The sequence below is a fragment of the Podarcis bocagei genome (genome assembly GCF_964188305.1).
Source record: "Podarcis bocagei genome assembly, chromosome: 2".
Lineage (NCBI taxonomy): Eukaryota > Metazoa > Chordata > Lepidosauria > Squamata > Lacertidae > Podarcis > Podarcis bocagei.
In genome coordinates this window covers 12,526,914-12,554,468 of record NC_138126.1, presented here as the reverse complement: position 1 = coordinate 12,554,468, position 27,555 = coordinate 12,526,914, and the positions used below count along the sequence as shown (strand labels likewise).

Below are 27,555 nucleotides of genomic sequence, written 5' to 3'. Positions count from 1 at the left end.
ACCATGTGATTAGGAAATCTTTATATGAAGTATGGGATCGGAATAAAAACCTCTTGGAAAGAAAGACACCGTGGTGGATATCACCAATTGAGGTGCTGACAACAAAAAAAGCAAACATGGAAGGGGAAAGAATAACATATGAGGATATTACTAGGAAAACAGCCCAAGGGATAAAGCTCAAACCATACGACCAAATTGAAAAGAGGTTAACAGGGTGGCTGCAATACCATCAGATCAGTGATTTATTAAAGGAAGACAAAAAGAGAAATGGGTTCGAAGATAAAAAATCAAAATTCCAAATCGAGTTAATAGACTGTAAAGATAAAACTTTATCAATAATGTATAGCTTATTGCTAGAATGGTATACAAAAGATGAAGAAGTAAAGGAATCAATGATAAAATGGGCAATTGATATTGGGCATAACATTGAATTGGATGCGTGGAAAAGATTATGGAAGGAGGGTTTGAGATTCACAGGATGCATGGCTTTGAGGGAAAACTTGCTAAAAATGATGTATACATGGCATTTGACGCCAGTAAAATTAGCTAAAATGTATAGGAAAAAAGAAAGTAAGTGTTGGAAATGTAAAAAGGCAGATGGGGACTATTTTCATATGTGGTGGACCTGCGATAAGGTAAAAAAATTTTGGGAAGCAATTTATAATGAACTCAAAAAAATATTTAGATATACTTTCCCCAAAAAACCAGAAGCGTGTCTATTAGGCTTAATAGGAACAGAAATTAAAATAGAAGATCAAAATTTGTTCATGTATGCTACAGCTGCCGCGAGGACCCTTCTGGCCCAAAGATGGAAAGTACAAGATATACCAACTATACAGGAGTGGCAGGCGAAGTTGACAGAATATGCAGAACTTGCCAAACTGTCAGGGAGGATCCGGGACCAGGGAGATCAAAGATACCAAAATAACTGGAGTAAATTTATTGAATATTTAAAGAAGAATTGTAAAGAGGTCAAGACACTAGCAGGATTGACATAATACCTCCAATGTATAATAGTACTAATTTGTGATGGAAAGAGGATAAATATACCAGTTGTGGGGAGGGAGGGGGGTCGTGACTCGGCAGAGTCAAAGGAAATGTATGGTGCTATTACAATTTGTTGGAAAAGAATATGTAAGGAAAACAATAAAAATTCACTTGGCAAAAAAAAGAAGGTGAAGAAATTTATTAGGACTCCTAAAAGTGTGACTCTCTCTCTAAGAAGTAAGCTGCAGAGGGAATTCTGGGAAAAGGAAAGAAAATGCAAAGAAGAGCATCCCATTTTTGTTTTGTTATTTCTGCTGATTTTGACTGTAATGAATCCTCTCAAAGGATTGAAACTGCCCAACCTGCTCTTGGCGGGTAAATGTTTTTTATGTCAGTCACTCTGGTCTGGAGAGAAACTCCTGCTGGGCCTGAGAGGCAGATTTAGTCTCCTCAGGAGATACTGAGCTGGGTTTTATAATTTCCCCACAGATGAAAGAAAGGGAGGAGGGTCTCTCCAGAGAACGAGGCTCCTGAGAACGTGTAGAGTTCAACTCTTGAGTGAGCGTCAGAAAGAGACACACGTCCCCCTTCATAGTCCAGAGTTACCCGGATCCTCCTGGGCTTCTTCCTCAGGGACAGAGGAGAGTGTTTAGGGGACGTGCAGGCCCAGTACTCATCTCCCCACTTCCCCACAGCCCAGATCCCTCTCTCAGGGAATAAGGAGAAGCAGCCCTTTCTCTCCACAGACTTCCTGGCAACCCCCAAAGCCCACAATTCCCCACTTCCCACAGCTATTTCCCAGAAATGTCTGCCTGCTGTGAATCCCTCACGTCCCAACACACAAGGCATGTGACTGAATCTCTCAGGATTATCAGGCAGGGCTTGAGGTTTGTCTCCCCATCTCAGGCTTTTCCCATCCTTGGACAGGATGAGATTGGGATGGGCTGTGTCTGGATCCAGAGTGACATTTGCTGTTGGGAAGAAGATGAGGAAAAGAGAATATTAGGCAGAGTCAGCCAAGAGACAGAAACGGACATCCTGATAAATAAATAAAAACGCCCAAAAAACCCAGATTCCCTTTCAGATCAAGGGGATTTCTTTTCATCACATGCTAAACTGAGACCCCTGACTCTCATCAGAATAAATATCTTCCTTGTTGTTTTTTAAATCAGTTTCCTTCACTTTCTTATATCCGATGTGTATTGTGCCTGCCCTTCTCTCATCCCAGGCATTTTCTAGGAGAAAAACCCACCCAGGAAACCTTTTACTCATCTCTTCTGTGTTATCTAAGGGGAAAGAGAGGAGAATTGGAGGAGGCAGGAGAGGAGAGAAGCTGCTTTCCTCTGACAATCTCTGTGGGAATTGGCCTTTGGGGACCTCTGGGTTGGGCTGCGGGAGGAGGACCCCCCCCCCATTCTAATCATCATCATCATCATCATCATCATCATCAATTATATTTTCATACTTCATCCATAGGTCTCAGGGTGGTTCGCAGCATAAAAATATAACATAAAACCACATATAGGCCTCCCCTCACTTTCACGGGGGTCACGTTCTGGGCCCTCATGCCCACAAGTGAAAATCATGTTAAGTGGGGAGCCTGTTTATTCCTCCATCTCTCTCACCCACTTGGTCTCTCCTTGCCTTCCTCCCCACCATCTTGGAGGTCTAGGCCTTGCCGCCAGGGAAGAGGAGGCAGGTGGCAGGGCAATTTTACAAAGGACTGCTTATTCCATGCTTCTCTTTTGGATTTAATATATCCCATAAGACTAGTTCCCTGGGGGAAAGGGGGAATAACTCAAAAAGTTACCAGTCAGGGGCTAAGACAGTCATGATAGGCAAGTGTAGAGTTGCCGTATTTTGAAGAGCAAAAAAGAGGACACATTTGCCAACTTCTACTCTTAACCATGGATCGCTATGTTGACACTCATTTTAAATACCCCTGCTCTATGTAGGCTTTTGAAGCTGTGATATACTGCTAGTAGTAATGTTCTTAACTTTCAACAACCGAAGAAGAAGAAGAATATTAATAATAATAAAAATAACAATACAAATTGCTCCCTCACTTGCCACTTTAAAGTTTTTGGGCTCATGTTCCCATCTTTGTGAATGCAAGTGTGCACAGAACAATTTATTAAACTGTTAAACATGTACATATGAACTCTCCTTAAGGGCAGGGGGATGTTAACTCTCGCCCTCCCAGATTCCTTCTCCAAGATCTTGTAGCTGAGCCAGCGTCCTTTTAGTTCAGCCACAAGAGAAGGATTTTATACAGGATGTGGCTAGCTGAAGATGCTGCTCTGTTGCGATTCTCTGCTCTAGGCTAGCTTAGCTGGGTGCCTTAGATCTGAGTCTAATGCACTAGAAATTTTGTCATGGGTTACTGTAAACCAAACCAAACATCTTGAGACATTTTGCCAAATTTTAAAATTTTAAAAATCCACCCAGAGAAGAATTTTAACCATGAAAATTCGAGAAAAAGAGGACATGTGGCAACCAGGTCACATGGAAAAGCAACCCAACTCTCTCTAGGCAGGAATGAAACTCTTCCCTCTTTTATCTGATCCTTCTGGGCAATTTCTCTCCCCCCCCCCCCTTCTGCACCTTCAAGTCCACCCTCTCTGCCTTTGTGGCACAAACAGCAGGGCCAGAGTCAAGCTGTACAAAAGAGACTCTTGACCCCCATGAAATACTAGTCCCCCCTCCCCCCGTGAATTGGGGTCTCTATGTGAAATTTACCTTTCTGAAGATTTCTGAATGACTGAACATCTGAGGAAGCAAAAAGACAGGCTTAACAGGCTATAATGCTGTTGGCTTAACAGGCTACAACAGCTGTTGCTGTTGGGCTCTGCTGCTGGGAGACCAGCCTGGCAGGAGGTGGAGGAGGGACTGGGTGCTTGCGGGTGCCCCTTTTAACACACTTCACAAGGGGAAGATCCAAGCAAATCAAGAGAAGCCCCAAAATAACATCCTCAGATTGTGTGGAGGGATAACAAAATGCAAGGGAGATTCCTGATACATGAGAACTCAACAAGATGGACATTGGACTGACCCTGCAGGATTCTCCTTAAGGGCTTTTGTAAGATATTGTAAGGCTCTGAGGCTTTTTCCTACCACAAAACAGTATATAAATTTTATGAAAGAAAGCAAAATCTATAAAATTAAGCAGGAAACCAGGATAATAGCTATAGGCAGGAAAGGAACTGGCGACTGGTGTGTAGGTTCTTCTCAGGGACAAGCTCTGCCCCCAGTCCAAGCCTTCAAACCCTCTCCCAGTTCATTCATGGGACAGACAAAGAACCCAAACAGAGGACTGTTTCCCAGAGTGACACCATTGATAGGGGTCTGAAAATCAGCAGAACAGACGGTTCAACACCCATGAAATATCAGTCCCCATCCCTCCTGTCAAATTGTTCCACCCCTGGAAATTTACCTTTCTGAATCTGTTTTCTGTATAACACAACATCTGAGGAAGCAAAAGGATATAAAGTCTAAGAGCAACACTCTTCCACCAGAAATAAATCTCCATACAAAAGTAACACTTCATAACGTGGCATGCTTAAATTCAAGTACAATTATTAAATATTAATTAAATTGTACAAAAAATAATTAAAAACAAGAAAATCATTGGAAGAATCTATGAAAATAACTAAAGCTTTAAAACACAGCAATCATAAAGCAAGCTTACAAATAAGAGAATAAAAATATTCAGCATGATTCCTGCTGGCCTCTGAACTTTGTCCCTAAATTGGGCTCTACATTGGAGGACTGGAGGGGAGGCAGAGGAATAGGAATCCCGTAAAAGGAGGCAGAGGGGAGATGGAGGCAGCCTTGACATCTTCCCCAAGTAAAGTGGTGGGGGGAATCATTAAAGCCAAAATTGTGAAACATAAGGAGAAGTGAAGTTTGATGAAGAAGGATTGGCAGAGCTCTCATGAAAAAGTAAACCCTTCCTCATAAACCTTCTACAAATCTTTAAGGTTCTTCACAAGCATAATTGCGTCCTTTGGGGCTCATGTGTTCTTGCTTCCTCTCTCAATGGGGGAACTCTCAGGAGATCTTGAAGGCTGAAGCCCTAGATATGGCAGCTGCAGGGGGACGTCTGAGGAGGAGACGGCTCAGGCCTTGGCTCCAGGGCTGAGAATGAAGCCTGAGCAGGAGGCAGAGGGGGAACTGGGGGCTTCTTAATGCCCTTTGACTCCATTCAGAGAAGGAGAACCTCCAAAAAGGACAAACTCAGATTGTGCAGACAGGGAACCACAAGGAAAAGGAGGTTTCATATAACTGCAAACAGATGCACATGGGAGGAAAAAATCCTGACTTTGCTCTACACTCTGGTTCAGGCTTCCTTTACAGGATCCAGCGTCACAATATACATGGGCCATTCTGGGGGACATGTAATGAAGAGTGCAGCAGGAAGAAGGAAGGTATCCTGGGGTTACTCAGTTCCATGCAATAAGAGCCTGGCATGTTCAGTTCTGAAGAAGTAACAGAATTCCCAGTGTGAAATCCTGGCAGCCATTTTTCATTACCTTTAAGTTGTTTCATTGCATCCTCCACAAAATCACAGGATTCCAAGATCCTGTTCCTCAGTTCTGGAGGGAAAGCCAGTGGCTTCTCTGGACTCTCTCTTTCCTCATACCTGGTGAAAAGAAAAACAATGAATGGCCCCATTGTGGCCCCATCTCCCTAATTATTGCAGGAGATCTCAGTAACATGAACAAAGTTGAAGTTCATTTCGCAACAGGTAATTTTCAGGATTCAGCTTCATCTCTTGACACCCACCTCAAAGCCCTGGTCAGTGGCTTCGTAAGGATGCTAAACAGCACAAGGGACAAGATGTAACCCCAAGCGACACCACCGGAGGGCTTCCAATGACGCTGCCCCCTAACAACTTTCTGGGAAGGTGCCAGGACTTAAGAACCAAAGCCCTGAGGTGGAATGCCTGCAATCCCTCCCTCCCTGAGCCTCCCCAGAGGATGTGAGTGATGTCCAAAGCTGCCAAGTGGTCAAGGAAAACAACCTCCACCCTCCCTTCACCCCCTCTCTCACCCAGGAAGGGCACAACCCCATGCCCCATGGGACTCTCCCTCTAGAGGCATAAAACAACTAGACTTTCACCCCCAACTCAAGACCACCTTCAGCTTCTCAAGGTGGAAATGCTCCCAAGAAAAAGAACCCACCTATTGTAGACCAACAGACCTTCCCTCCCTCAGTGCCTCAAAGGAGCTGAGTTACCAGAGTTGGGGGGCTTCTAGTTGGACATTGAAATATGTCCTAAACTCTTCCGAAGCATCTTTGGGACTTTCTCTTCTAGATGTTTGAAATTACCAAAAAGTCCATGAGCAGAAAGTGCAAGAGAAAGAAAAGAGCCCCCATCCCTTTGTGAAGTGATGTGGGGAGGGAGGGAGGAGGCAGTTGACCTTGGAGGGAGAATTGGGGGGCTACAAGTTCAGAAGAGGGGGCTCTACTTTTACCTGTGAGGTGTTGCAGGGAGTGAGTCCCACAGTCTCCCCCCTGCAGCCCCTGGAGGGCCATGTCTGAGGTTCTTGCATCTCAGCTTCAAAGAGTGATGCTAATGGAAATGAGCCAGATCCACTTACCTCTGCAAGGTCCTTCTCACATCCTAGAGGGGAAAAGAGAAGGGAATTCACTGCACACCACAGGCCACACTAGGAAGACCCCCTCAGACCCTGGCCCTCGGAAGTCAGTCTGCCTGGCACATGCCAAGGTTTTGGGTACGAATGGCGGAATCAGCCAGTTTGGGTTTCTCACAGCTTTTATTTTTCCAATCTGAAATTATGAATTGTTTCAATTTCAAGTTCTCCACATTTCCATATTTTAATAACTTTAATCCAATTTGCATTGTGCTATTCAGACAAACGTAAGCCTAAAGGATAATCCTGCCACGGCACTGTCCCAGTCCCCAAATTTCAAATTCTATTTTCCACCTGGAAATAAAAAAAGCACCTGCAGCATAAAATGTCTCCAAAGGGGTAAAAAAACAGCTCAGTGTTTCTTTGGGGTCACCCACACTTCTGCTTTTCCTGTACCCAGAAACGTTTGCGCTGCCACTTTCCCTCAGGAAAAACCTGCTCCTTGGTGCAACATCAAAGCAAACATCAACCCAGAGAAAACCTGTCTGATGTTTACTCTAATTCAGCAGTAAAAAGAGGATTTTCCTGGGGGGAAAGGGGTGGGACAAGCAGCAGTCTGGATGAGTCCCTCTGTCTTGCACTTTGCTCACTGTGACTGAGCACCATTTTGGGCCCATCTGTATCCATGGGGAAGGGGATCAACCCAGAAGTTGTGGAGGAAACGGGAAGAGAAGCTTGGTCAAGAGACTGGCTCATGTCCGAAGGAGGCCTGAACGCATCCTAGACGAAGCCCCCCACAGGTGAAAGGCATTCGGAGACAAAGCATCAGCAAAAAACAGCTCCCATTCCATCAAGAACACAGATGAATCTCTAGTCTGCATTCAGGTGAGTTAAGCATCCCAGGTCTCTTGGGTCTTCCTGTCCATTGCAAACCAGACTAGAGGCTCCATCATCTCAGCCCCTGCACTCCTTGCATACATGAAAGGGGCAGCCTTTCCTGGAGCTCAGCCTTGGGCTGTTCCTGCCACCATCTTACCTGCAGGAGTTCACTCGCTGGCTGCTGACGCTTCTCCTCCATCTCCTGGATGATCCTCTCAAGAGAAGAGAGTTTCCTGGAGAGTCTGGCCAGCTGCTCATCCCTTCTCCCTGCAATCTCCTTCTCCACCTCTTCCACATGAGTCAGCAGACGTTTCTCTTGTTCGTCCAGGAACTGGCGCAGTTCTCTGAATTTCTCCACAGTCTTCAGCCTCTCCGTTTCTGTTAATTTCTGCAAGAAAAGAGGAGGTCTGAGTGTGGAAGGTGATCAGCCTTCAAATCACCAGGAAGAGAATTGTGAGAATTCCACAGGGAGGACACTTCTGATTTTTCAGAGACATGAAACCAACCTCCAGTTACTAAAGAAGTAAACCTTTATTTTGAGGGGAGGCCCTCTCCATTGCTGTTTCTGTTGATTTCTATTTTGCAGAGGGCTACAGCCTAAAGGAAGGAGCATTTTTCCCCTAGCCATGGTTATGTGGGATGTAAAAATGTACATATAGAAAGACAACTCTTTAGTAATATTGATGGTAAATCAGGATTTGAACTGAACGACTTCCACCCTCTCAGCTCACAAGTCCTCAGGCTTCTCCTTCACTGCTATTCATATAATAAACAACAATGGAAAATAAACTCAAATTAGCTGCATTCAAAAGTGAATTTACCTAATTTGCTATTGCTGAAAAAGTATGGAGACCAAAACAGAGCAATCCTTTGAAATTCACACCTGTAAATTGTTCAAGGTTGACCCAGCCAGGTAATGTTCACTAAAAATGGATTTATGAGGGTAAAGTACATTTAAAAAATTTTATACAAGGAACATCTGATTCATTGTCAGAATAATATATGAATAAACAGACTGATATGGAAAAAGGAGAAATGGGGAGAAGCTGAAATGGGCAGATTTCCCCACCCCTCCTCAGTCCTGACTCAATTCTTCAAGTGCTTCTTCCCTCCCTAGTAACAAGAGTGGCACTTACAAGGAGGTCTTTGCTTTCCTTGTCCAAGGCTGCTTGATAGGCCAGAATTTCCTCTCTCTCTTTCCTCAGAATCTCCAGGTGGCGACAGATCTCTCCCTGAAAAGAAAAAGGAAAAACTCAGGTTTGATAGAGACTCACAAAGAGATGAATATTACACTGGCTTTTTGGGCTCGGTGGCCTTGCTATAATAGCAAAGTAGTTTACTGGAGTCTAGCGGTTTTCAACCTTTTCGGGTGCAAGACTCCTTTGACCAACTACCTTTTTTCTGCAGCACCCCTGTCAGGATTCGAGTTAGGTCCCCCCTTGCTTACGGAGCTTGCAGCCCCTCACCCTCTCGAACACCCTCCCTTGTGGAGATAGAGAGGTTTGATTGAGACACAGAGACAGATGAATATTATACAGGTTTCTTGGGCCCGGTGGCCTTGCTATAATAGCAAGGTAGTTTACTGGACGAAATAAGAGTCTAGAGGTTTTCAACTTTTTTGGGTGCATGACTCCCTCGTCCAACTACCTTCTTTCTGCGGTGTCCCTGTGGGAGTCGGGATCCCAGTTAGGTCCCCCCTTGCTTGCAGAGCTTGCAGCCCCTCACCCTCTCAAACACCCTCCCTTGTGGAGGGCTCTCTCAGCCTCCTCTCCCCTCTCCTTAGGAGTCCTCCTCTGGGTCTCTGAGCCCCAAAAGAGAGGTGCCTCCTCACGCTGCCCCACAGGGGCCTGGGACTTGTCTGTCCCTTCCCAACAGCAAGGGCCCCTCGCCAGTTTGCTTGCTTCCTCCGAGGCCGCCTCAGCTCCTGGCAGCCAACATTTGCCAGCGGAGCTTGTAGCCAGGGCTGCTGCAACAAACAGCTGGAGGGGCAGAGGCCAGTGTTGCCCCCCTGAGCATCATTCAAGGCCCCCCAGGTGCCACAGCACACTGGTTGAAAAGCACGGCAGAACTGGCATGGGAAAGTTTTCTAGCGCAACAAACTAGTCTGGAGAAGAGCAGAGGCAGCCCAAGAGACTAGAGAGACAGGGACAGAGCAGCGCTTCTCAAAACTTCACCCATTCCAAACCCCTCTTCTGCAAGCCTAGGGCTTTTCCACCCTTCCTCTTGACCCCACTGCTCTGCCACTTAACTGGGTCAGATGGCAATTGTGGTTTTCTGCTACTTGTCAGTTATTTTCTCTGCAGTAGCCAGAGCCCACATGCGCTTGAACCACCAGGGGAGATTTAAGAGCTTCTTCCATTTCTGGGCCAAAGAAGTTCTTCCTGGGCCAGAATCCATCCCACAAGTTCAAAGGGGCAGCTTCATTTCGTTATTATTTCTAATACGTGGCATTATTGACATTGCATGGCACAGGAGCATTTTTGCACCACTGTAGTAGAAGAAGTGAATTATTTTAAAATGGATTAAAAGGCATTTTATAAAGTTTCTTCTGAAGCAGAATGAGAATCTTATCTTTTTTTATATAATAGCACAGGTCCAATTCTGAGTTGTCATGGCAAAGTCATCTTTCCCCCTTGTCTTTGCAGATGCTACTCTGGAACCACCGAGTCCTTTGCCATTTGGGATGGGAGGAGATCCTCAGCAGACACCCCTCCCCCACTGAAAGCTCATTGCACAGGCCCCACAGCACCCCCAGAATAAGCCTGCTCCTCACTAGTAGGTGCTTCCACTCCACCCCCACTCCTAAATCTGCGTCAGACAGATACTTGCGGGGCAGGGATCCTGCACTATGTGGTCAATTCCTGGCCACCAGCCCCCCCCCCCCCCCGCTGATCCCTTGCTGCTCTCTGCTTTGCAGGGCATTGAGGAAGCATCCTGCTAGCCAAAAGAGACTTGTAGTTAGTTGTGTACATGCAATTTACGTTTGTAGTGTTCTTCTTATGTACAAAGCAACCTGCTGGGGGATGTGGATGAGGTTAAGCCTTTCTCTCCCTCCCACAGTCCCAGTTCAAATATTTGAAGCTGCTGCGAGTATTTCAAGGGAAGATCCCTTTGTCCCCCTGGCAGAGAGAATGACTTCAACTCCCTCCTCCCAGACCTCAGGCTTCCCCTTGGAAGAAGCAACCAATTCATGCCATGCCTACTTCGGACCTGAATCCACAGCTATTTCTCCCCCTCCAGATCCAGGGATCTCCTACCTTGTATTCCTCCAAAGCCTCTTCCAGAGGAATCACCTTGTGATTTTCATGTTCCTTTGACTTGTCACACACCAGGCAGATGGGGGCTTCGTGGACTTTGCAGAAGAGCTTCAGGGGCTCCTGGTGTTTCTCGCAGACTCCTCCTTTCCCTCCTTCCTCCTTTCCCTCTTGAAGGCTGAGATTCTTGATTAATTCTACGAAGTTTGCCAGTTGCCGGTTGGGGATGAGGCTCCTTCTCTGGACTCTCTGTCTGCACTGAGGGCAGGAAGCCTCGGCCTCCGATTCCCCCCAGCACTGGATCAGGCAGGATCGGCAGAAGTTGTGCCCACACTCTGCGATGATCACTGGATCCTTAAAATATTCCAGGCAGATGGGGCAAGTGGCTTCATCGCAAAGATTCCCGATGGGACGCCCAGAAGCAGCCATGGCTCCCTCACGCCAAAGACCGGAGTTAAGTTTCACTTTCTCAGCGTTTAGTCAGTGGGTGTTTCCTTTCCTGGAAATGACTCAGGAACTCAGGAACCACGTGATTTGTTTATTTATTTTAAAAAAACAACAAAGTATTTTCCCAGATCTTGGCAGCTGCTGAATGTTTTATTCTTCATTGCTTCCCATTCTTTTGATCACACACACAAACACACAGGTACCTAGCAACTTGTGGTATTCATACTGTAACATTTTCATTCAAAGGCTTCCTTGCCCTTTTTGAATTGGAGAACATCTGCTGCTGCCCTAAATGGACGCGAGTTCTGATTGAGCAAGCGGGACTTCAATCCCTCAAGACAACTCCTTTAATTGCACATTATTCAAAATCCAATTGCAAATATCCTAGTTTAATGAGCGCAACGGAATTGATGAACTTGTCCCAGTGAGGCTAGCTTTCCCAAGTCTGCTGGCCATCCCCCCCCACCCTGCCCCTTTCCCAGGGGGCAGCACCGCCCACTCTGGCAAGCAGAGCTTGAAACACGAGCGCCTGAAATTAACCCCAGAAACAACCTGCCAGCCAAGGCAGCTCTGTTAGGGCTTCTAGGAGTACCAGCCCATTACGGAACGGAGGGGGGGCACATAAGCCGCACACCACAGCCGTTCCCCGCCCCCCGCTCGCGGTCACACGCACACGCGAGCATGAGACCATCAGCTCGCCGGCAAGGGGGGGGGTCCCCTGTTCCTCTTCAATGTCACATAGAGCAGCACAGAAACCTCAACAATCCAGCGCTACCCTTGCTGCCTCTTTCTTTAAACCCGACAAGCCTAGGTGGGTGGACCAGACAACGGAACTCGATATTTGCATACCGCTGCGCCTGAGCCAATCAGCACGGGGTACATGGCACACCCACACTAGGACTGCCAAGCTACGCTCCCAGCCCCCTTGCTTGGCCGCTATTCCCCTCCCAGAACAGCTCAGCTCCTCCTTTAGCGGCTGAGGCTGCTGCCAACCCCACCAGCCCCAAGCTCACAACAAGCCACGCAGCCGGGACAAACCTTGCCATCTTCGCAAGTCCGGAAACAACCATTACATTCGAACCACAAACGCCAAGCCCCTTGCCCATAAACTGGGAACCGAGAGGAAAAGACGCACAACTGTGGAAAGCCTACGAAATCAAGGCTGGCATGGCTTTCATTCCTTGAAACTTCATTTCTCCTCTTCCCAAAGAGACTTCCTTTCCCCTCGGGCCCCGACACGATTCCTCACGACGCCAAATGGGGACTCACAGACGGTTAAGTTGTGGGTCAACATATCAGACGACACAGCGATTCTTCAAACAGCTCTTGTTTATTCAGAGGCCGGAACAGAACTGAACTGAAGGGTTCAGCCAGCCTGCTTATATAGAGCTCCACTACAGCGCAACAGGAACCGCTTTCTTTCTTTTTTAATACTTTTATTTTGCTTTAAACAAGTACATGTAAATATAGACAACCAAAATTACAAAGGAAAATTCCTTAATAATAATAATGAAAAAAACTACTGTTACGGTAAAATCTGGGTGCGGGGCTACTCTGCCACCCAGCTCATCGGACTAAGTCTGCGGGTCCCTGCGGAAGAAAATGAGCTTAGCCGGAGACAGGAGCAAACTGCAGAAGATCCAAGTTTATTGCGCAACAGGTTCAAGGCGAGATTGAACAGCGGGAAAGGGGTGACATTAACTTTTGAAACTCCCTCCATGTCCCAGAATACAGTGCAGAATACATCCCAGTTACATCATGAATACATTAAGAAGTGGTTCGGTTACACAGATTAACATATGGAGGAGGGAGGGGGGGAATATTCAGAGCTGGAGATATGCGCAGATAAGCACTTCCTGAGTACCAGTGATGAGAAGACAATGGTCCATGCATACATGCATGGTCTGCCACCTGGCATTGCCCGGAGGAAAGGCTTGGCAGAGTGATTTGACAGGATTAGGGTCTTGACACCTTACTTGAGGGATTATGGAGGACAGGGGAGGTGTCATGGAGTCCTAGAGAAATTGAGCAAATTGGCATGTTGATTTTCTATGAATTTTATAGATTTTAGTCCCTTTTGACATTGACAATTGGAGATAAATGGATATATTGTAGTGAAGAAGAAATCCTTTGCCCAATGTATCATTCCCAACTTGACCTGTTAATCTTTTGTATGCCACTCTAAAATCAAGCTATACATTTTAGATAATAATTTAACATTATTTTCTCACATTTTTTTTTTAAATCTTGATATTTCACAACTAAAACCTTTATTTTTAACTATCTTAAATATATCATTCATAAACAGGACTGTTCTTAAACCGAGGTACCACTGTATTCACTTTTTTCTAAGATATTGCTTCTACATAGTGTTTTTTGCTGTAATAAGGTCTTGTATATTTCTCACACCATAAAGATTGATTTTCTTAGATCATTCTGAACACCTTTATCCACCTTAGCTTCTCATACCATAAGTATGCATGCCATCCAAATCTGTTGTCATATCCTTCCAAATCTAGTAAATCTGCATTTTTCAATATTATCCATTCCAAGAGCCAGCAAAGCCAGGACACCTCTTAATATAATTTTAAATCTGGCAGGGCGAAGCCTCTTTCTTTAGCATCTGTTAGCAATTAATATTTTATTCTAGGTCTCTTCCTTTGCCAGAAATATCTTTTTGCCATTCACTGAGGCATTCTGTGTTGCTGATCACCAGGACGGACTGAAATAAAAATAACATTATTCGCATTAAATTCATTTTTATAACTGATATTCTTCCCCCAAAAGATAACTTCATCCTACCCGATATTTCTAAATTTCTCTAGAATCTCTTTCCAAGGATTTATATAAATGTCTGTATGTTAATATTTTTAGCTTTAAACCATACCCCCAAATATTTAATTTTCTTATGTATACCTATATCTGTAAGTTGTTGTAGCTCCTTTTTATATTGTCCCATCACGTTTTTCACTAAGGCCTTAGTTTTATTTTTATTTAATTTAAAGCCTACTACTTGTCCAAATTCTTGGATCCTCTCCAGAACCTTTGGTAAACTATTCTTTGGATCTTCTACAGTAATCACAAGGTCTGGTCCTGCTTGAAGGTTTTCCACAGGCGTCTTTGTGCCCTTCTTGGGCGCTGGACCTAATGGACCACTTTTGTGTCCTTCAACCTATGATGACACACAAACGTCGCCAACATCATATAGGGGAGGGAGCAAGAAGAGGCAGCCCTCTGACAGGTGGAGGGGAAAGTGTCTTTATTCTGACATGTGACACCACCCCGTGGAATGCCCTCCCACCAGATGTCAACGAAATAAACAACTATTTGACTTTTAGAAGACATCTGAAGGCAGCCCTATGTGGGGAAGTTTTTCATGGTTGAAATTTTATTGCTCTGTCATTATTATTAATAATATTCTGTTGGGAGCTGCCCAGAGTGGGTATGTTATGTACTGAGTTGAATAGGATCCAAAAGGCAGCAGTCTGATTGGTCCTAAAGCAAGAAGGTCCAGAATTAAGCAGTCTGATTGGTCCTAGAACAATAGGGTCCAGAATGCAACAGAATGATTGGTCCACAGGAGCCACCCAATCCAGCTCCAGGTGGATGTGACTCTGCAACCTGATTGGCCTATGGGAGAATCCCGGAATTAGCCAATCACGTGTGGCCCATTGTGTAAATTATGTATAAAAAGTAGACATTCTGGAGGAACTTCCATTCCTCCTCACCAACTATGAGTTGAATACATAGCATGAAATCCACTCTCAACTCGGGGTATATTTCAGGGGCGTTGTCCATTCTAGGCAAAATGGCCACTCCAGTCATCTTCTCCCTGGGGTTCCCAACGTGGCCTTTGGCCCCTCCCATTTGTAATGAGGGCTGATTTTTGGACCAAGGATGGTGTGGAAGGGGCTGCGTGGTGTTGCCTGTCAGCAGTGGGGGTGGGCATTGGGCCAGACCCCCAGCTCAGGGTGCCCGGGGCAAGGGGTGCGTGCCACCGCCAGGGAGCAGGGGAAGGTGCAGGATGGGACCGAGATATAAAACCAAGCCTTAGGTGGAGGGTATGAGGGCTTATCTGCTCCCCAAGCCAAAAATATTTTTATTCAAGTTGGCGCCCATGCTTGTAAAGATCGGTTGCTGAAGGCTGCAGGGGGGGGGGGCAAGGCTGCTTTTGCTCTCTGGTCCTTCTTGCAGGTTTTCCACAGGTGTCTGTGTGGCCCCTCTTCGGCGCTGGACCAAATGGGACACTTTTGTGTCTTTCCACGTGGTGAATGGAGGCTCCCAGGGAACTTATGATGACACACAAACGAGGCCAACATCATGTAGGGGATGGAGCAAGGGGAGGTGGCACTCAGGCAGGTGGGGGGGAGGTGTCTTTATTCCATCATGTGCCACCACCCCGTGGAAAACTCAGGGAAAGGAGAGCAGGCTGCACCAGTCAGTAGTCAGTGGTGCCGATAGTGGAGCCAGAGTGAGTCCTGCCTGATCTTTGAGAGGGGTCAATTCCACAGGCATGTGTTGTTCCAGCTGTTAGTATCCAAGGAGAGAAATCAGATGCACCTGGTGCTGAAATGACGCTCCTTGGGGGAGCACTGTGTATTTGGGGTGGGGCTCAGGAACACAGGGAAGGTGCCCTGCATAATGTATGGGGCAGCACAGGCCATGGAGCCCCTTCTGGAAGCTGCCAGACTGCAGCTCCCACCCTCTGTGTCCCCTGGCCATGCTGGATGGGTTAGAGGGGAGTTGGAGTCCAGCATTATCCAGAGGACACCCCATTTGATGCCCCCGATAGACAGAATCCAGCCTGTGAATAAGGAACGTTAATGCATCCACTCAAAACACATTTAACTGAGCAGAAGCCCCACTCAATGCAAGAAGGTTTACTTCTGACAACGGGTGGAGATAGCGAGGCTGTATTTGCAGAGGGCATTTGAAGATGATGGCCTGTTCAATTTCTTTTTATTTTTCTTCCTTGCTTTTTGTCTCTCCTTCTCACGCTTTTCCCATCCTTGGACAGGATGAGGCTGGGATGGGCTGTGTCTGGATCCAGAATGACATTTGCTGTTGGGAAGAAGATGAGGGAAAGAGAAGATTAGGCAGAGTCAGCTGAGAGACAGAAATGGACACCTTGATAAATAAATACAGTGGTATCTCGCAAGACGAATGCCTCGCAAGACAAAAACTCGCTAGACGAAAGGTTTTTCCGTTTTCGATTTGCCTCGCAAGACGAATTTCCCTATGGGCTTGCTTCGCAAGACGAAACGTCTCGCGACTTTGTTTCCTTTGTCTAAAAACCGTTAAAACCAAGGGTGCTTAGCTTGAACAGCTGCAGTTGCGACTTGACTTCGAGGAGCAACTGTTAGCACGTGGTTTGGTAGCCTTTTCTCAGACTTTGCTCACTTTTGAAGCTTTTCCAAAACTTTTCCAGAACTTCTCTTGCATCCATTTGGTAAGTTAAACTTTTAAAACTTTTTTGGGGGGTTTTGGATTTTGGGTTGGGGTGTTTGGGATTCAAGGACTTGGTGTTGTGGGGGGGGGGTTGCGATAATCTGGGAGCTTGTGGGCCTTTTTTGGGAATTTTTATGATTTTCTGTGACCATTGGGCCAGGTTGTTTTTTTTTTCAATTTTTTTTCTGAGTTTGAATTTCTGAGTGCTGGCTGGCTGGGGGAACAGTTGGGGAGGTTTTTGCAGGAATCTGGGGGCTTGTGGGGTTTTTTTTGGAATTTTTATGATTTTCTGTGACCATTGGGCCAGGTTGTTTTTTTTCAATTTTTTTTTCTGAGTTTGAAATTCTGAGTGCTGGCTGACTGGAGGAACAGTTGGGGAGGTTTCTGCAGGAATCTGGGACCATTGAGCCATGTTGTTATTTTTTGTAATTTTTTTTGTCTGGGTGGGGGAACAGTTGGGGAGGGGTTTGCAGCAGTTGGGGAGGGGCTGGGGGAGCAGTTGGGGAGGGGTTTGCAATTTCTGTGTGGTGGGTGGGTGGGTGTCTGTGGGAGCAGTTGAGGTTTTTGAAGACATTGGTGATTTTTGAAGCTTTTCCAAAACTTATTTTGCAGCCATTTGAGGTTTCTGAAGACTTCGGTGATTGATTGTTGAAGCTTTTCCAGAACTTCTCTTGCATCCATTTGGTAAGTTAAACTTTTAAAACTTTTTTGGGGGTTTTTGGATTTTGGGTTGGGGTGCTTGGGATTCAAGGCCTTGGTTCTGGGTTTTAATTTCTGTGTGGTGGGTGGCTGGGTGCTTTTTTATTTTTTGGATTTGAAGCACATCACTTATTTCTTTTTCTTTTTCTGAGTTTACGAAGGTAAGAGCTGTGCTGCCATGGGACCCAAGAAGACTGCTGCTGCGGTGGCCGGCGAGAGGAAGAAGGAGAAGGTGACGCTGGAAATGAAGGAGGAGATCATCCGGAGGGGGACTTCCGGTCGGCGCCAGCGCTAATGGCGGTCCTCTTTCCGAGCTCCGGAAAAGGACTGCCCTGCGAGTTTGGGTCTGTCCCGCTACGGCAAGCGGGGGACCCCTAAAATCACAGGCGCGGAAGCCTGTGAACGAGGAGATTCGGTGGGCATCAGAAGCGCCCCCCCTTTACCGCAGAAAGAGCCTTTTTAAAGGCTCTGGAACGACATCGGGGGAGCGCGGTGCTGAGAATCGCTACCCAGCCCGCAGGGTGAAGCCGCGTCGCTATTAGTGGAGAGCGCCGATTCCTTCCTGTAAATTTCGGACAGAAAAAACCTGTGAGTAAAACGGAATGCTTATTTGAAACTAAAACCTGGAAATTTGGTTGAAAACGGGGAGGTGAAAATTAAGGAAGTCTGCCCTTCCCCAACTGCATGAAAGTGAAAGCAACGAAATTGTAAAGCTGCATCCGCTAGAGACATTGCTTCTGATTAATTAAACCTGACATCTGGACTTTAGATCTCCCCTCTAGCTAGCAGGGCAGAGGGGAGGCAAGAGAGACATTAGCAACTGCATGATTTATTTAAAATAAAAAGTTTCTGCTGTCTCAAGAACCTGAAACGGTCTGCCTAATAAGACAATAGGACACTGAACTGACTTCCCCCTGTGAAAGTTACATTGTAACATAAAGTTTCTGTATTGCTTGGCTACAGTATACCAGAGTAGGCTGAGACAGTATCTACTGGGAAATTGTGGCAACTTGCAGTTACAAGCCTCCTGCTATACTTGTTTTAAACTTTATCTTTTTTTTCCTACGTATTTGGACACTCTCTCTGCCTTTGAATTTGGACATTTTGATTTGCTCCCCCTAGAGGGTAAAGCAAAGGCTGACACAGCTCAAGACAGTGGAATTTTCCATCAGGAAACAGTTCCCGTGGGAAACGACCTTGACATGAGTGGCTCACAAGAAGAGATAGCCACAAGAGCCAAGACTAGACAACAGCAACAGCAACAGCAGCAGCAACAGCAACAAAAGAAAAGAGGCTCGATCACAGGCGCAACTCCTGCAGGACCTACAGGAACAACAGGACAAGAAAAAGTGACAGCTGTCTCCATGGATGCTGTGACACAAGCCTTACTTAAGATAAACCAATCCTTGGAGTCTCTAACAAAGCAGACTTCAGAAAATACACAAAAATTAACAGAAATATCAGCAAGATTAGATCAGAACACAGAATCTATAAATAAATTGGTCGAGGAAAATTCGGCTACACGTAAAATTGCGGAAGAAGCTAGAGCTATTGCTGGAGAGACTCAGGAGAACTTAGAACCGATTGCCAAAAAGGTGCATGAACACGACGCAACTCTGGCTCTGTGGGAATTACAGAGGAAAGAGAGAAACTTGAAATTGAGATTAATTCCAGAGAACGAAGGTGACAATCTCGTGGAGTTTTTAACACAAGAGTTTGCTGACTGTTGGGAAGATCTGGAGGAAGACGAATTTAAAATCACAACAGCATTTAGATTGGGTAAAAAACTGAATAGAAAGACTCCGAGAGATTGTTTGATCACACTTAGATCCAAGGAAGAAAGAGACAAAATATTAAGACTACATTTTGAAAAGGCCTTGCAAATTGGAAACTCAGCTGTACAGATCTTTAAAGACATCCCTAAATATATCCTGGACTTGAGAGCCTTCTACAAGGATTTGGTTTATCTGCTAAAGAAGAACACTATACTTTTCAGGTGGGAATTTCCACAGGGATTGTCCTTCGACTACAAGGGGAAGAAGGTCAAAATAAAGACTATACAAGATAAAGAAAATTTTTTGGAAAGAAATCGAGAGGACTTACAGAAGGGAACTGTCGACCCACTTGCAGAACAGAGGAGAGCATTAGACATTCTGAATCTTTCGTTTGGACACAAACCACCACCATCAGAGGAAGAGCAACAACTTGGAGCTGTTGGAGGAGTGTCAGAAAAATAACAAGATGGCCCTGCAATTCCTTAGTTGGAATTGTAATGGGCTCAACATGCCTTTGAGGAGACGACAAGTTTTTCATATTTTGAACAGAGAACAACTGGATTTGATATGCCTACAAGAGACCCATATAACCAGAGCCCACAGGAGATTGCTTATAAATAAAAGACTAGGACAAGAATTTATTTCATCAGACAAAGTAAAAAAAAGAGGAGTTGTGATCTATGTAAAAGAGAAGTGGGCTCCAAAAATGATGCTTAAAGATGAACAAGGAAGATATCTGGCAGTTGAGATACAAGTACAAGGACAAAAATTTCTGATAGTTGGAATTTATGCACCAAATGAAGGTAAAGCAGAATTTTTCAAGAAACTTCATGAAACTCTGACGGACTATCTGGATTATAATATGATAATTATGGGAGACATGAATGGTGTGGTCTCCACTAACATGGACAAGGCACAAAGACTGACAGCTACCAAGGAAGGGAGACTACCTAAGTCTTTCTTTGAAATGACAGAAAATATGGACTTAATAGACATATGGAGAACAAGGAACCCTCTCGAGAGAGAGGGAACCTTTTTCTCCCAAGCAATGATGACCTGGACCAGAATCGATCAAATCTGGATTACTAGTGGGATGGCTCCAAAGATCAAGAAGGTAGAAATCTGCCCAAAAACTTGCTCCGACCATAACGCCGTGAAAATGGAAATGAAACTTACAACAACTGGTCAATTTAGATGGAGGATGAATGACACCCTCTTTCGAGATAAGGAGATTTTTATGAAGGCCCAAAAAACTTTAAAGGACTATTTTGAAATAAACCTAAGGGCCGATGTGGAAAAAAGAGTGATCTGGGATGCAAGCAAAGCTGTGATGCGGGGTTTTTTGATCCAACAAAACTCAATAAAGAGGAGGAAACAGAATGAGAAAAAGGAAAAGATTCTGGAAAAGATAAAGGAAGGAGAGAAAAAATTAAGAGCAAAACCAAAGTCCCAGGAGATTTTGAGAGAGATTAAATTATACCAAGTACAATATATGGAATTGATGAACCAAGAGATTGAATGGAAGATAAAGCAAATGAAACAAAGGACATTTGAATCGGCAGATAAATGTGGTAAACTTCTGGCATGGCAATTAAAGAAAAGACAGAAACGGAATACAGTTACAAACCTAGAAGTGGATGGAAAGAACATATCTAAACCAAATGAGATTAGAAATTGCTTTTTGAGTTATTTCAAAAAACTTTATGCTCAAGGACTACAAAATGAAGAAGATATAGATAAATTCCTTGATAAATATGGATTACAAAAAATCTCTCATCAAAGTAAGATGGATCTGAACCAGAGAATAACAGAACAAGAGATAGAGGGCGCCATTCAGAATATGCAATTGGGCAAATCTCCAGGACCAGACGGATTGACTTCCAGATACTACAAATCTTTGAAGGAGTGGTTGATTCAACCGTTAAAGGAAGTTTGCAACGAGATTTTAGAGGGAAAGAAAGCACCTGAATCGTGGAAAGAAGCATATATCTCACTCATACCAAAGACAGAGACGGAAAAGACTCAATTGAAGAACTACCGCCCAATATCATTACTTAATGTGGATTACAATATTTTTGCAGACATTTTGGCAAAAAGATTTAAAAAAGTGTTGATGGAAAAGATTCATAAGAACCAAGCAGGCTTTCTCCCAAAAAGGCACCTAGCAGACAATGTAAGGAATATAATAGATATTTTGGAAAAGTTAGAGGTGAATATAAACACTAAAGCAGTGCTGATTTTTGTGGACGCGGAGAAAGCCTTTGACAATATTTCTTGGAGTTTTATGAAAAAGAATCTTCATGGGATGGGGGTAGGCCAAGGTTTTGAGAATGGTATGGGCGCAATATATTCTGAACAAAAGGCTAAGCTGATTGTAAATAATGTAATAACTGAGGAGCTTAAGATAGAAAAAGGAACACGACAGGGGTGCCCGATTTCCCCATTGCTTTTTATTTCGGTTCTGGAGGTGTTGCTGAATATGATCAGAAATGACCAGCAGGTCAAAGGTGTACAGGTTGGAGCTAAACAATACAAGTTAAGAGCATTTGCAGATGACCTAGTATTGACATTGCAAGAGCCAAACACTAGTACGAAAAAGGTGTTAGAAATAATCCAACAGTTTGGCCAGGTAGCCGGATTTAAGTTGAATAAACAAAAAACTAAAGTCTTAGGAAAAAATTTAACAGATATGGAGAAGGAGAAATTCCAAGAGGAGACAGGGCTGACGGTGGTTAAGAAGGTGAAATATCTAGGGGTTTATTTGACATCTAAAAATTTGAACTTGTATAAGGATAATTATGAAAAATGTTGGTCAGAAATTAAAAAAGATCTAGAAATATGGTCAAATTTGAAATTGTCAATGTTAGGCCGAATTGCAGTAATTAAGATGAATGTATTGCCTAGAATGTTATTTTTGTTTCAAACCTTGCAGATTCTTGATAAGATGGAATGTTTTAAGAGGTGGCAGAAAGATATCTCGAAATTTGTCTGGCAGGGCAAAAAGCCCAGAATTAAATTTAAAATATTGACAGATGCAAAAGAAAGAGGGGGATTTGCCCTGCCGGACTTAAAATTGTATTATGAAGCAGCGGCGTTTTGCTGGCTGAAAGAGTGGATGCTCCTCGAGAACACAGACATTTTGGATTTGGAAGGTTTTAATAATGCATTTGGTTGGCACACATATTTATGGTATGACAAAATTAAGCTGCATAGGGCCTTTAAAAACCATATTGTTAGAAAAGCATTGTTTAATGTTTGGATAAGATATAAAGATCTGTTGGAAAACAAAACCCCTAGATGGGTGTCTCCTGTGGAGGCTAAGGCAGTGAAGAAACTCAATATGGAGGTCGGATGGCCGAAGTATTGGGAAATCTTGGAACAAGAGGGAGATAAACTGAAATTACAAAGTCATGAGAAGATGAAACATAAAGTACAAAATTGGTTTCAATATCATCAAATAATGGAGTTTTTCAAACAGGATAGGAAAATTGGCTTTCAGGTGGAAAAATCAAAATTAGACACTGAATTGTTAGAACCCAATACTAAGAATTTATCAAGAATGTATAACTTGCTGCTGAAATGGAATACACAGGATGAGACAGTTAAATCGGCTATGATTAAGTGGGCACAGGACATTGGTCATAACATTATGTCTGCTGACTGGGAGTGGTTGTGGAACACTGGTATTAAATTCACGGCATGTAATGCCTTAAAGGAAAACATTATGAAAATGACTTACAGGTGGTACATGACCCCAGTCAAGCTAGCAAAGATCTATCATTTGCCTGATAACAAATGTTGGAAATGTAAAGAGACTGAAGGTACTTTTTATCACCTTTGGTGGACATGCCCGAAGATTAAGGCTTTCTGGGAAATGATATATAATGAAATGAAAAAGGTACTCAAATGTACTTTCCTTAAAAAACCAGAGGCCTTTCTCTTGGGCATTGTCGGCCAATTGGTGTCAAAGAAGGATAGAACTTTCTTTATGTATGCTACAACAGCAGCAAGAATACTTATCGCAAAGTATTGGAAGACACAAGATCTACCCACTCTGGAAGAATGGCAGATGAAAGTGATGGACTATATGACATTGGCTGAGATGACAAGCAGAATCCGTGATCAGGGAAAAGAGACGGCGGAAGAAGAATGGAGAAAATTTAAAAGTTATCTTAAGGACCATTATAAACTTGATGAATGTTAGAATGTTGAGGTTTTCAGGAAGAAAGGGATACAGTGTTAAGAGATAAGATTACAGAAAAGATTAAGATGACAGAGGTTGGAAAGGTATATTTAGAAGTTGCTAAAAAATACTTTGGACATTGGGATGCAGAAAGGGGGGGTATGGGGGAGTCCCGGAAAAGAAGTTTATGAAAAAATGCTATGAAATTATACGTGTTTGTATGTCTTTTTATGTGTTTGTTTGTGTTTAAAAAATCTGTAAAACCAATAAAAATTTTATAAAAAAAAAGAAAGAAGAGATCATCCGGAAGCACGACGGCGGTATGCGTGTGACGGACATCGCCAGGGAGTATGGGAGGAATCCATCAACCATCGGGACCATCCTGAAGATGAGGGAGAAGATCCTTGCGACTGATGCAGCCAAGGGAGTCACCAGGATCGTGAAGAACCGCCCAGCTGTTCTGGAGGAGGTCGAGAAGTTGCTGCTCATCTGGTTAGAAGAGAAGCAGCGTGCAGGGGACACAGTGTCTGAGGCCGTCATTTGTGAGAAGGCCAAGGCCTTGCACGCAGACCTCGTCCGGCAACAGCCAGGAACCTCAGCCGAGCCAGAAGTCTTCAAGGCTAGCAGAGGTTGGTTTGAACGGTTCAAGACAAGATCTGGAATCCACAGTGTGGTCAGGCATGGAGACGAGCTGACCACCGTGGAGCTGGTCGAACTGCAGGCAGAGGCTGCGCAGGAGCAGGCCTCACTGGAAGAGGAGGAAGCAACTGAGGAACGGCTGTCCTCCGAAAAACTGAGGGACATTTGCCTGAAGTGGAAGGAGGTGCAGACTTTTGCAGAGCAACACCACCCTGAGAAGCACGTGGCACATGACGTTGGGAACATTTTTGATACGAGGGTCATGTCGCCTTTCAGGGAGGTGCTGAAAAGGCGGATGAAGCAGCAGACTATGGACAGGTTCTTGAGCAAGAAGCAAAGAGTGGAAGAGGAGCCTTCTTCGAGTGGTCCCCCAGAGTCTTAGAAAATGTACTGTACACTTTGTTGATTTTTAAATGTTTTTCTGTCATGTTTATAAAGTTAATTTATTTTCCCTTCAATTTTTGAACTGCTCTTTACAGTATGTGTGACTTTAAAGAGCAGTTAATAAACTGTTGTTGTACCAAATTTGGCTTTGTTTGGACTTTTTTTGACCGTAAAGGTAAAGGTACCCCTGCCCGTACGGGCCAGTCTTGCCAGACTCTAGGGTTGTGCGCCCATCTCACTCAAGAGGCCGTGGGCCAGCGCTGTCCGAAGACACTTCCGGGTCACGTGGCCAGCGTGACATCGCTGCTCTGGCGAACCAGAGCCGCACACGGAAACGCCGTTTACCTTCCCGCTGGTAAGCGGTCCCTATTTATCTACTTGCACCCAGAGGTGCTTTCGAACTGCTAGGTTGGCAGGCGCTGGGACCGAACGACGGGAGTGCACCCCGCCACAGGGATTTGAACCGCCGACCTTTCGATCGGCAAGCCCTAGGCGCTGAGGTTTTTTTGACCATAGGAACGCATTAATTGATTTTCAATGCATTCCTATGGGATTTCGTGATTCGCAAGACGAAAAATTCGCTAGACGACAAAACTTGCGGAACGGATTAATTTCGCCTTGCGGGGCACCACTGTAAATAACACCCAGAAACCCCAGATTCCCTTTCAGATCAAGGGGATTTCTTTGCATCGCATGCTAGACTGAGACTCCTTGCAGACTTTCATCAGAATAAATATCTTCCTTGTTGGTTTTTAAATCAGTTCCCTTCACTTTCTTATATCCGATGTGTATTATTCCTGCCCTCCTCTCAACCCAGGCATTTTCTAAGGGGAAAAACCACCCAGTAAACCTTTTACTCATCTCTTCTGTGTTAGTGAAGGGGAAAGAGAGGAGAATTGGAGGAGGCAGGAGAGGGGATTGGCCTTTGGGGAGCTCTGGGTTGGGATATGAATACCCCCCTGTAATAATAATAATAATAATAATAATAATAATAATAATAATAATAATAATAATAATATCATATTTGTATACTGCCCTTCGTCAATAGGTCTCAGGGTGGTTCACAGCATAAAAATACATCATAAAACAACATATAGGCCTCCCCTCACTTTCGCGGGGGTCACGTTCTGGGCCTCGTGCCTACAAGTGAAAATTGTGTTAAATGGGGAGCCTGTTTATTCCTGCTCTCCATCACTCTCACCCACTTGGCCTGTCTTTGCCTTCCTCCCCACCATCTTGGAAGTCTAGGGAAAATAAAAGACAGGTGGCACAACAATTTTACAAAGGAGAGCTTATTCCATGCTTCTCTTTTGGATGTAATATATAACATAATAAAAGTTCCATGGAGGGAAGAGGGAATAACTCAAAAAGTTACCAGTTAGGAGCTTAGACAGTCATGACAGGCAAGTGTGGGGTTGCCATACATATGGACTTTCCTTAAAGGCAGGGGGGTGTTAACTCTTGCCCTCCCAGATTCCTCCTCCAAGATCTTGTAGCTGAGCCAGCGTCCTTTTAGTTCAGCCACAACAAAAGGGTTTTATACAGGACGTGGCTAGCTGAAGATGCTGCTCTGTTGTGATTCTCTGCTCTAGGCTAGCTTAGCTGGGTGCCTTAGATCTGAGTCTAATGCACTAGAAATTTTTTCACGGGTTACTGTAAACCAAACGAAGCAACTTGAGACATTTTGCCAAATTTTAAAAATCCGCCCAGGGGAGAAATTTTAATCATGAAAATAGAGGACCTGTCTGAGAAAAAGCTCACATGGAAAAGCAACCCAACTCTCTCTAGGCAGGAATGAAACGCTTCCCTCTTTTATCTGATCCTTCTGGGCAATTTCTCTCCCCCCCTTCTGCACCTTCAAGTCCACCCTCTCTGTCTTTGTGGTACAAACAGCAGGGCCAAGGTCAAGCTGTACAGAAGAGACTCTTGACCCCCATGAAACACTAGTCGTCGTCCCCCGGTGAATTGGGGTCTCCAGGTGAAGATTTACCTCTCTGAAGATTTCTGAATGACTGAACATCTGAGGAAGCAAAAAGACAGGCTTAACAGGCTACAATGCAGTAGCTAAAAAATAAATCTTTTTTTACAAAACATCACCATAACATAGCCTCTGTTGTTTCCTTATTTCAAGCAAAAGATGAAATCATGCAAAGAAGACAACTGTAGGACTAAGTAGTGATGTTAATTATTCTCCAAAATATAATTCTTGAGAATGTATTATCACTAGGCCTAAGGAATTAAAACAACTAACGTGTTTAGTTGTGATTCCTGCATTGCAAGGGACTGGACTAGATAATCCTTGGGATCCTTTCAGACTCTGCCATTCCATGATTTCTTGGGAAAATCAGAAATGGTAAACCATACTAGAAAATGGTGGAATACAATCATTCAAAATCCACAAATGAAATGGGGATCTGAACTGGATGGATGAAGAAAGGTTTAACATCTGCCCCAAGTAAACTGGTGGGGAAAAGCTATTGAAACCGGAATTTCCAAGTATGCTGACAAACCAAATTGCACAGGGAAAATCGGCAGAGGTTTGCACTGTACTTCCAAGGGTCTCGTGCAATAGGAAGTCCTCTCTCATGGAATGGGGCTGATCTCTTAAGAACCGTGGGAACTCTCAGGAGATGGGGATGGCTGAAGCACAAAAAATGGCTGGTGAGGTTGAAACTCTGAGGAAGAGGCGGCTCAGGCCTTGCTCTGCTCTGGGAGAACAGCCTGGCAGGAGGTGGAGGAGGGACTGGGTGCTTGCGGGTGCCCTTTTTAATGCACTTCGCGAGGGGGAAATCCAATCAAATCTAGAGAAACCCCAAAAGAACCTCTCCAGAATTTTTTGAGGGATAAAAAAATGCAAGGGAGATTCCTTATACATGAGAACTGGACAAGATGGACATTGAACTGACTCTGCAGGATCCTTCTTAAGGGCTTTTGTAAGATATTGTAAGGCTCTGAGGCTTTTTCCTACCACAAAGCAGTATATACATTTTATGAAAGAAAGCAAAATCTATAAAATTAAACAAAAAACCAGGATAATTGTCTATAGGCAGGAATGGAACTCAGACCGGTGTGCAGGTTCTTCGCAGGGACAAGCTTTGCCCCCAGTCCAAACCTTCAACCTCCCTCCCAGTTCATTAATGGGACAGACAAAGAACCCAAACGCCACTAGAGGACTGTTACCCAGAGTGACACCATTGAAGGGGGTCCCAAAGTCTGCAGAACAGACTGCTCAACACCCATGAAATATCAGTCCCCATCCCTCC

At 44.5% G+C, this 27,555-nt stretch overlaps 4 protein-coding genes across 4 annotated transcripts in view; 1 reads left to right on the top strand and 3 right to left on the bottom strand.

The window, feature by feature from the left end:
• LOC308581204 (zinc finger protein 174-like) overlaps window positions 1-4,331 on the top strand; it is a 65,354-nt gene extending 61,023 nt beyond the window's left edge. Inside the window, exon 4 of the mRNA XM_081183733.1 lies at window positions 4,183-4,331. The gene's annotated coding sequence lies outside the window, so the exon portion shown is untranslated. The remainder of the gene's footprint in view (window positions 1-4,182) is intronic.
• Window positions 1-4,455, bottom strand: part of LOC308581231 (zinc finger protein RFP-like) — a 32,201-nt gene extending 27,746 nt beyond the window's left edge. Inside the window, exons 1-2 of the mRNA XM_081183761.1 lie at window positions 4,421-4,455; window positions 3,727-3,756 (exon numbers count right to left, since the gene is read on the bottom strand). The gene's annotated coding sequence lies outside the window, so the exon portion shown is untranslated. The remainder of the gene's footprint in view (window positions 1-3,726; window positions 3,757-4,420) is intronic.
• Window positions 1,066-27,555, bottom strand: part of LOC308581239 (zinc finger protein RFP-like) — a 32,653-nt gene continuing 6,163 nt past the window's right edge. The window contains exons 7-8 of the mRNA XM_081183769.1: window positions 16,173-16,225; window positions 1,066-1,905 (exon numbers count right to left, since the gene is read on the bottom strand). Coding sequence (XP_081039895.1) covers window positions 1,438-1,905; window positions 16,173-16,225 — 521 coding nt within the window. The 3' untranslated portion in view covers window positions 1,066-1,437. The remainder of the gene's footprint in view (window positions 1,906-16,172; window positions 16,226-27,555) is intronic.
• Window positions 7,137-27,545, bottom strand: LOC308579581 (zinc finger protein RFP-like; the record flags this gene model as incomplete). The annotated part of the gene is made up of 5 exons (XM_081180581.1): window positions 26,283-27,545; window positions 10,721-11,452; window positions 8,600-8,695; window positions 7,621-7,851; window positions 7,137-7,169 (listed from the first exon to the last, which is right to left on the bottom strand). Exons 2-5 carry the CDS (start codon window positions 11,144-11,146, stop codon window positions 7,137-7,139), a joined length of 786 nt encoding a protein of 261 aa, XP_081036707.1. The 5' UTR covers window positions 11,147-11,452; window positions 26,283-27,545.